The sequence below is a fragment of the Armigeres subalbatus genome, chromosome 1 (assembly GCF_024139115.2).
Source record: "Armigeres subalbatus isolate Guangzhou_Male chromosome 1, GZ_Asu_2, whole genome shotgun sequence".
NCBI classification, from domain to species: Eukaryota; Metazoa; Arthropoda; class Insecta; order Diptera; family Culicidae; genus Armigeres; species Armigeres subalbatus.
Window position 1 is genome coordinate 96,694,146 of NC_085139.1, and position 8,600 is coordinate 96,702,745.

The 8,600-nt window shown below is 46.1% G+C and overlaps 1 protein-coding gene across 2 annotated transcripts; it reads right to left on the reverse strand.

The window, feature by feature from the left end:
• Positions 1-6,879: 6,879 nt before the first annotated feature.
• Positions 6,880-8,105, reverse strand: LOC134226175 (protein D2-like). 2 transcript variants are annotated; one of them, XM_062706813.1, is made up of 2 exons: positions 7,098-8,105; positions 6,880-7,022 (listed from the first exon to the last, which is right to left on the reverse strand). In XM_062706813.1, exons 1-2 carry the CDS (start codon positions 7,736-7,738, stop codon positions 6,959-6,961), a joined length of 705 nt encoding a protein of 234 aa, XP_062562797.1. In that variant the 5' UTR covers positions 7,739-8,105; the 3' UTR covers positions 6,880-6,958. The 2 variants fall into 2 exon arrangements, with proteins under 2 accessions (XP_062562797.1, XP_062562872.1); XM_062706888.1 differs by having other exon boundaries at positions 7,105-8,104.
• Positions 8,106-8,600: the final 495 nt, after the last annotated feature.

Here is an 8,600-nt window from a genome sequence, read left to right on the forward strand (position 1 = left end):
GAAATGACGAGTGACAATGGAGACGTCTCACTTCTCACTTCTAATTTCTCACTACTCAATATGAAAAATAAGAAGTGAGTAGTGAGACGTCTCACTTCTCACTTCGCAATACTTACTTTTCACAGTGAGAAGTGGGAAATTAGTAGTGAGAAGTGAGACGTCTCACCCGCTATAGCACCCTTATCAATCACCAGTTAGTCAGGCTTGTGGACTGCTGCTCGGCGCGCCAGATTCTCTACAAACTGCAGGCACTCTGAGTGGTTGCAGTCAAAACTGCGTCCCACCTGTCCAACGCTTGGCACAAACACGGTTCCCGACCGCAAAAGTCTAGCATAGCTCTTCTTTCGACGTCGAAACGATGACATACGAACAGTATGTGTTCTGCAGTTTCATCAACGCCTGGGTAGTCAGTAGAGACGGGGCCCTCCGCGTGCCCAAACCTGTGGAGGTACTGCCGAAAGCAGCCATGGCCTGACAGGAATGGTTTTAGATTGATGTGTACTTCCCCATGGAGCCTCCCCACCCAGCTAGATATGTTAGGCATTAGCCGGTGGGTCCACCTACATTTACAAGTGTTATCCCACTCACGCTGCCATTTGGCAACCGAGGTCACCCTGATGCGTTTGCGGGCTCTTCTGGTACAACGTAACTCGAAACACTTCTTATCTTCCCGGATGACCAGCCTGACTGGCATCATGCTCGCTATCACGCAGGCTGCATCGAGTGATACCGTGTGGTAGGCAGATATCACTCTGAGACACATTAAGCGGTACGTACTCTCCAGCTTCCGCAGGTAACTCCCGCCCAGGACGGGCCGCCGTACCTAAGAATAGATACGGCAACGCCTGCCAGTAGCCTACTGGCAAACAACTTGGAAGTATTGGACATCATCATCAATAATATCGCAACAGCAGTGGAAGCCCTTTTGCACGCATAATCGACATGGCTGGCGAAGGTCAGCTTGTCGTCTATTACGGCTCTACTACGAAGCTTCAAACTACGCTTTGATGCTATTTTTCTTTATTAAGGTGTTTTTATTTATTTATTAATTAAGTTCATAGGAGCTTGAAGAACTCCCTCCGCGGTCCAACCAAGGGTTCTGCCACGATACATATTAGAGTGGGGCGTCATGGTCATTTTTTCAAATCAATAGTTTTTCGAAGCCATTCTGGGTCCTGAACAACTGTGCAGAATTTGGGACCGATTGGTTGCTTTCTCGCTTTCCGCATCGCGTTTGAAGTTTGTATGGAAATTAGTATGGGAGAACGTATATTTTTGCATTTCTACTACTAGAGGCTTCAGTTCATCGTAAACCAAGTGGCACATTGCGTTAAAGTATAGCCCAAAGGTGCGAAAAACTTTGCTGAAGAAGGCACTCTGCTGGAACGTCCACGAAAAAAGAAAAAACATTGAGTGTTCAAACCATATGCAAAAAATCGTTTATTCTGCCAGCACTGCCATACTACGTAGACCAATAATTTAACTGAGTGTTATTTCAAAATAATTGATCTTATTGGGCTTTAGAGCTAATGGGAGCTATCCGGAATCATTTCACATAGAAAAAAATTCGACGAGAAGGAAGATGGGTTTTGCCCTTCGAGAACCATAGGTTGTCCGGTAGTGCTGGCAGAAACATTGATTTCTTGCATATGGTTTACACAATCAATTTTCGAAACGTAATAACTTTTTTTGTAGACCTTCCAGCTATGTACCTTCTTCGGCAAAGTCTTTCGGCATCTTGCAGACTAGATGCTAACGTATTGAGTCACGGGATTGATGATAAATTGAAGCCGCTAAGAGCAAAAATGTAAAAAAGTACGTTTTCCCATACTAATTTCCATGTAAATTTAGAACGCGATGCGGCATGCGAGGTTGCAACCAATCGAGCCCATATTTTGCACAGTTGATTGGGGTCCCAAAACGATTCAGAAAAACCTTGATCTCACTTGATCGGACGAAGTTTGCGTTTTTCCATACAACTGCGCCCCACTCTAATACATATTCGCCGGATGAACTCCCCTTGCGTGCCAACTTAGGGCTCGCCAGTTGATTTATCTATATTTTATTTATCTATTTTTATAGATTAACCTAACAACTAAAAATGCAAACTAATTGTAAAACCTGATAAAATAAACGATAAAATGAAAATAAAGGGAAGAGGGAATGACACTTTCACAAACAATCACGGGTGTTACTGGGGCCCGCCTAATGGGAAGAAGACGCTTCCGGGTAGGTCGTAGTCCTAAACTTTGGTGCGCTGTTCTCCGGTGTTTGGTGTGAAGTATGTGAGCCAGTGGCGTAGCCAGAAAATTGGTCTGGGGGGGTTTTCTAAAAATTTTGTCTTTGGGGGGGGTTTTATGCCCAAAACCACCCCCGTGGCTACGCCACTGAGTGAGCTATATTTAAGGTCTGCCCAGGTTTAAGTTCTTATTTTTCAGCCGTTTTCTGCCGTAATGGATCCTAAAGGATCAATCAGTCCTTTCATAGAATGGTTCGAAAGCCAAGTGCGTGGTAAAATTGCAATTTCAGAGCCCGAACTTTTCCGGAGGAAAAGTGGTGAAAAGGCGAAAGAAGATTTCAAAGACATGGCAGAATGTAGTGTAAAAGAAAGGCTGAAAATAGAAGGAGGAATCCAAGTTTCAAAGTGCTCGCGTTTTCGGGGGAACACCACTCGATACGGAGGCGGCGCACAACTGTCATTTTTGTTGATTTAGTTTTGCTGCGTCGCAGCATGCGTAAAAAATAAAAATGACAGTTGTGTGTTGCCTCCGTATCGAGTGGCTGAGTGGCTGGTGAAAGCTCATATGTGAATATCTACATTATGTGGAAGATATTGATTTTGAAAATGTATTGGAGTAACCACTTTCCCTTCGATGGAACTCGAACCCATGGCCCTACAGTACGCTAGACTGGCGCTTTAACCAACTAATCTACGAAGGACCTCCGTCGGCCTTCGCAACCTAGCGGCTACTGAATGAGCTCGAGATTCTCAAATTGGACGCATAGTTAAATCACTCGCAATCCATTTCTCAAGCCAACACTTCCACATGTGTATAGTACACTTTCACATTAGAGGAGCGTGAGTTAGGACAGCTACCAACGCATCCCCGCTTAGACCATCAGTGTTGGCTTCCAGTCCCAGGGCCGCGGTGAAAACTTCGCTGTCGAAGTGATTGGTTCTTCACCCACGGACCTGACAGGGATCTCCAGACCTCGAATGTTACACGCCATAGTTGATCTTAAAGCGAATTGCTAGATGATCACTATGGGTGTAACCCTCATCCATCCTTCAGTCTATGTCTGGTGCCAGACCAGGACTGACAAACGTTACGTCAATCCATGACTCGACCCCATTCTTTCTGAACGTGCTAGCGGAACCATCATTGACTATCACTGCGTCAAGCTTCGCTAGCGCCTCTAGTAACGCTCGACCCCTTCGACCAGCCTGGCGGAGCATCCGAAGGTTCTGTTTCAGTTCCTTACTGATGTTCTGCCTTGCGCTAGCGAACTCGATGATATCATCGAGTTGCTCGGCGACCACCCGCATCCCGGGTAGGGGCCCGCTGCGCTTACTGATAGGGCTATGCCCCATAACTGCTCGGGAGACTGCAGCTAGCTGCAGCCTCCGTCACTTCACTCTCCGCCTCCCTGGGAGGAGACCTCGCCAAATATCTTTGGCAAAGGGGTTTACAACCTCCATGCCTAACGCATTGGGTCCCCTTTGTGGCTATCGTCGAATCCTACTGGAGTAGTCGCCTTTAATGATCCCATGGTTATCTTTCCACGCCTTACGGCATGCAGGGAGCTCATTCATTAATTCATTTATTTAGTTAACATCTAAACAGATAACACTGAATCAACAATTTGACGCCACAATGCACGGTTCGAGGCCGCATCTCTCCATCCTCGGATACGCCCCACGCTCGCCAAGTCATTCTGTATCTGGTCTGCCCACCTCGCTCGCTGCGCTTCACGCCTTCTCATACCACCCGCATCGGAAGCGAACACCATCTTCGCAGGGTTGCTGTTCGGCATTCTTACAACATGCCCTGCCCATCGTACCCTTCCGGCTTTAGCTACCTTCTGGATGCTGGGTTCACCGTAGAGCTGGGCGAGCTCGTGGTTCATCCTTTGCAGCCATACACCGTACTCTTGCACACTGTCAAAGATGGTCATAAGCACCCGTTTCTCGAATACTCCGAGTGCTTGCAAGTCCTCCTCGAGCATTGTCCATGTTTCATGTCCGTAGAGGACAACCGGTCCTATAAGCGTCTTGTACATGACACATTTGGTGCGGTGGCGAATCTTTTTCGACCGCAGTTTCTTCTGGAGCCCGTAGTAGGCCCTCATGGGAGCTCATGCAAGGGTTGACACTTACGTGTTCTGAGCCATATCAGCGCAAGTCAGGAAAGAGCATCTGAGCCTACTCCCGCCCTGCAGGCAAAGCTTCATGGTAGGATTGGACAGCGTGCTACAAGGCCCGCCCCGGTTTTAGGGGACGGAAGACAGCCTAGGCATTATAACTCACTCGCCGTTTCGAGTCAGTGTCACCCGGCTCTCCTAAGAGAGTAGAATGTCAGACTGCCAGCCCTCGCTTTCACAATATAACGATATCCAAGACAAGGTCCGTTAACACGCGGCCAGAATGCCATAATCAGGATTTCACTGACTTTGATCCTGATGGGCCAATTGGTACTCCCCGGGCTCCTGTACGCGTTGAGCGGCACACGGTCGCTTTGATAGGGCCTGTTTGCGGACACATGCAGCTTTTTGTAGAGGTTTAACAAAGGCCACTGTCAAGCCTCACCACGTCCTTGGCAGCCCCCTAACTCGCAAAGGCGATGAGAAGAGATCGTAAAGCCCTTGGAGATAGTCCCTGCTGCTCTGAGTGGTGTAACGCGAACCATATTTGTATTTCTATTTTACAGCCGATTCAGGAATGATTAAAAATCCCTTCCCCAGTACACCCCGAAGTAACTCCGGGAGCAAGTCACTAGCAATGCTGGAAAAGGTCATGATCGTCATAGTGTAGAGGAAAGTGTCTTTTTCTATTTCAGGCAACCAAATGAAAGAGTCGTGAGTTCTTTGATCAATTTCCCATGAAAGGCAGTCATGAAAGGATTCATTTCATTTATTTAGTCTACATCTAAACAGATAACACTGAATCAACAATTTGACGCCACAATACACGGTTCGAGGCCGCATCTCTCCATCCTCGAATACGCCCCATGCTCGCCAAGTCGGCATTCTTGCAACATGCCCTAAACATCGTACCCTTCCGGCTTTAGCTACCTTCTGGATACTGGGTTCGCCGTAGAGCTGGGCGAGCTCATGGTTCATTCTTCGCCGCCACACACCGTCTTCTTGCACACCGCAAAAGCACCCGTCTCTCGCACTTGGAGTATAGTGCTTGGTAGTCCTCCTCTAGCATTGTCCATGTTTCATGTCCGTAGAGGTCAACCGGTCTTATTGGCGTCTTGTACATGACACATTTGGTGCGGTGGCGAATCCGCAGTTTCTTCTGGAGCCCGTAGTAGGCACGACTTCCACAGATGATGCGCCTTCGTATTTCACGACTAACATTGTTATCGACCGTTAGCGAGGATCCGAGGTAGACGAATTCCTCGACCACCTCGAAGGTATCCCGTCTATCGCAACACTGCTTCCCAGGCGGGCCCTGTCACGCTCGGTTCCACCCACAAGCATGTACTTTGTCTTTGACGCATTCACCACCAGTCCAACTTTTGTTGATTCACGTTTCAGGCGGGTGTACAGTTCTGCCACCTTTGCAAATGTTCGGCCGACAATGTCCACGTCATCCGCGAAACAAATAAATTGACTGGATCTGTTGAAAGTCGTACCCCGGCTGTTACACCCGGCTCTCCGCAGACACCTTCTAGCGCAATGTTGAACAACAGGCACGAAAGTCCATCACCTTGTCTTAGCCCCGGCGCGATTCGAACGAACTTTAGTGTTCGCCTGAAATCTTCACACAGTTTTGCACACCATCCACCGTTGCTTTGATCAGTCTGGGAAGCTGTTCTCGTCCATAATGTTTTCATAATATAATAAGCAAATATCAATTTAATTAACATTACTACATTAATTCATAGCTCAGAATCAATGAACTAAGTTCATTAGAACTATATCATATCATATGGAAATTTGGGCAAACAGGTAGGAAAAACGAGTATCTCCCATCACCCCCTACAGAGTTGTCCTACACAGTTGGCAAAAAATCTGTCTTTTTTATTTTTCACAATTTATAACAAAACTTTAACCAAAAGATTTAATATTGGTCTGTCGATTGCATTCTGAAATCCCTAAAATTTCCAAATTCAGCAGCAAAATTTGTTTAATACGTTTCTATGGATCCACAGTTAAGAGATAAAACCAATATTAGAACAATATCTTAAAGATAAAATGACAAAAGATATGAAAAGTCGTGATTCATACGGCATTGGGACAAAACGAGCTCAATACAGAAGTGTTCCACGTCTATGAAACAGCACTCACTGAATTCCTTGGAAAATTCCGTTTCGAAGTTGTACGTAAAGAAAGTACCATTTTTCCACCTTTGAAATCGGTTTTCCCCTGTGCGCATCGGTTTACTTCGGCTCATGTCCCCCAGATATACCGTAAGATGCCTAAATTCAAATACACATATATTTGCAATCACACATGTCATGTAGAATACACCATTTTTGTAAGAACTCTTTTCATGATAAAATAAAGTTACCTTTAACCCGTATGGACGCAAGTGTATATTATTTCGGTCAGTGGCGTAGCCTCGGGGGTGGTTTTGGACATAAATCCCCCCCAGAGCTATTCGGAGAAACACCCTACGCCTACACGAATATATATAACATATGTATTTGGTAGCACAATGAAATCAACAGGAAGCATAGGTATTATATTAAATTTCACTTTATTAACTACACTTATAACAATTTAACAATCAAGGATCACTTAACCGCCGAACGCGGTTCCATTCCTCGGGCCATTCAGATCGGCTGACGTACCTGAAAAGCACATAAATCACAGACAAAAAAAATCAATCGTTCAATCACACATAGAAAACAATTTTCTCGATATACTCAGTACATTCGGACAGTTGTCCCTGCAGTTGCGCGACGTAGTCATCGTACTGTGCTTGGAAAAAATTCCCTGCCCACAAATTTGTCAGTCCATATTTTTGGGCGAAATTCCTCGTAGAGAAGTACCGCCGGGGATTACGACAACGGCTCGAAAGACGGGCCTCCGACGTGAAGTTCAGCCGAGTTCCGTGCTCGTACAGTAGGAACACATACCGATGGAGGCCACTTCCCTTGGGTGGAACGGACCCAATATACTCGACCAAGGTCTCGGCACGATCAACATCGTTGCCTTGGATGTTGCCCACGACCCAGTGCACGAATTCTTTATCCCTCGGGTCATCGCGACTTGGAGTGTCGGGATCGGCCATGATCAATGTATAGAACGACCGCTCGTTAGCGTTGAACGTGAGCGATGGAATGCTTCTGGTTTGTGTCGGTGTTAATCGATTGCCGCCTTCCACTTCTTGGCCACTTTTGTATGCAACTCGAAGCCAACAGTCCGGTGCTTCGTCCACTACATCCGGAACAATCTCGCTCGCCGCGAACGATCTATAAATATGGGCATCGTTCAGGATCTCCGAACCGCGAATTCGAATCAATAAAATCAACAGCGGCACTATGGCCGTAATTAACCGTAACATTGCCCCCAGAGCACGTGTACGACGAGGTGGCAATGAAAGTATTCCGCGCGCGTGATTTTACTACTAACCAGTTTAACGGTCCGCTAAGAACTAACACGCGTCCTCGCAAGGCTGGCTTTCTTTTAAAGACCTCCTCTGCGTGCCAGATTGCGCTACAAAGTTGGATTTCGTCTAATTCCCCAAGAAGGGATCGAAACTGGTTCTACCATAATGGAGCCGTTGCTGAGGAGTTTTTCTCAATTGAGAACCGTGCTGCTGCAGTATCCTCTTATGTTGTTGGACCATTCGAGGAAAATATTTCAACTAATCAAGAGGAAAACCAATGCTGCTACGTGTTACACAGCTGTTGGCGACTAAGCACTGAGCACTATGCAGCAGGTTTATTGGCTAGTCAGAGCAGAGCAACTGTCTGCCTCCCCACACTTGGTAGAAGCAAGGCCCATATGCCTTTATGGCTTTACTTCAGAAGGCATAGCGCCTCTCATAGACTGCCTCGGATGCACAGAACCTGCCACTTGGTAAAATGTGGTCATTGATCTGCGAATGAGATATACGTTTGCGATTATCTAATGGTTGGTGTGGAAGTCGCTCACATTCGATCCAAAGTTAAGGACAATTATTACAACTCGTCTTCCTTGTGGAAATCACATTGGGCATATCATATCAGATTTCAATTGTTTTATTGTCTTTCTCGTACAACAATTGATTTTTTTAACAGGTTTAAACATTATTGATTAATTTCCAGTAAGTACCGGAAGAGGTTAAACAAACATTGCTACAATAAATAATAGGTAACGGCAGGGATTCTTGGCAAGGGTAGAAAAAAAAACCCTGGAAAAGTCGGTTAACAAAATGAGAACAA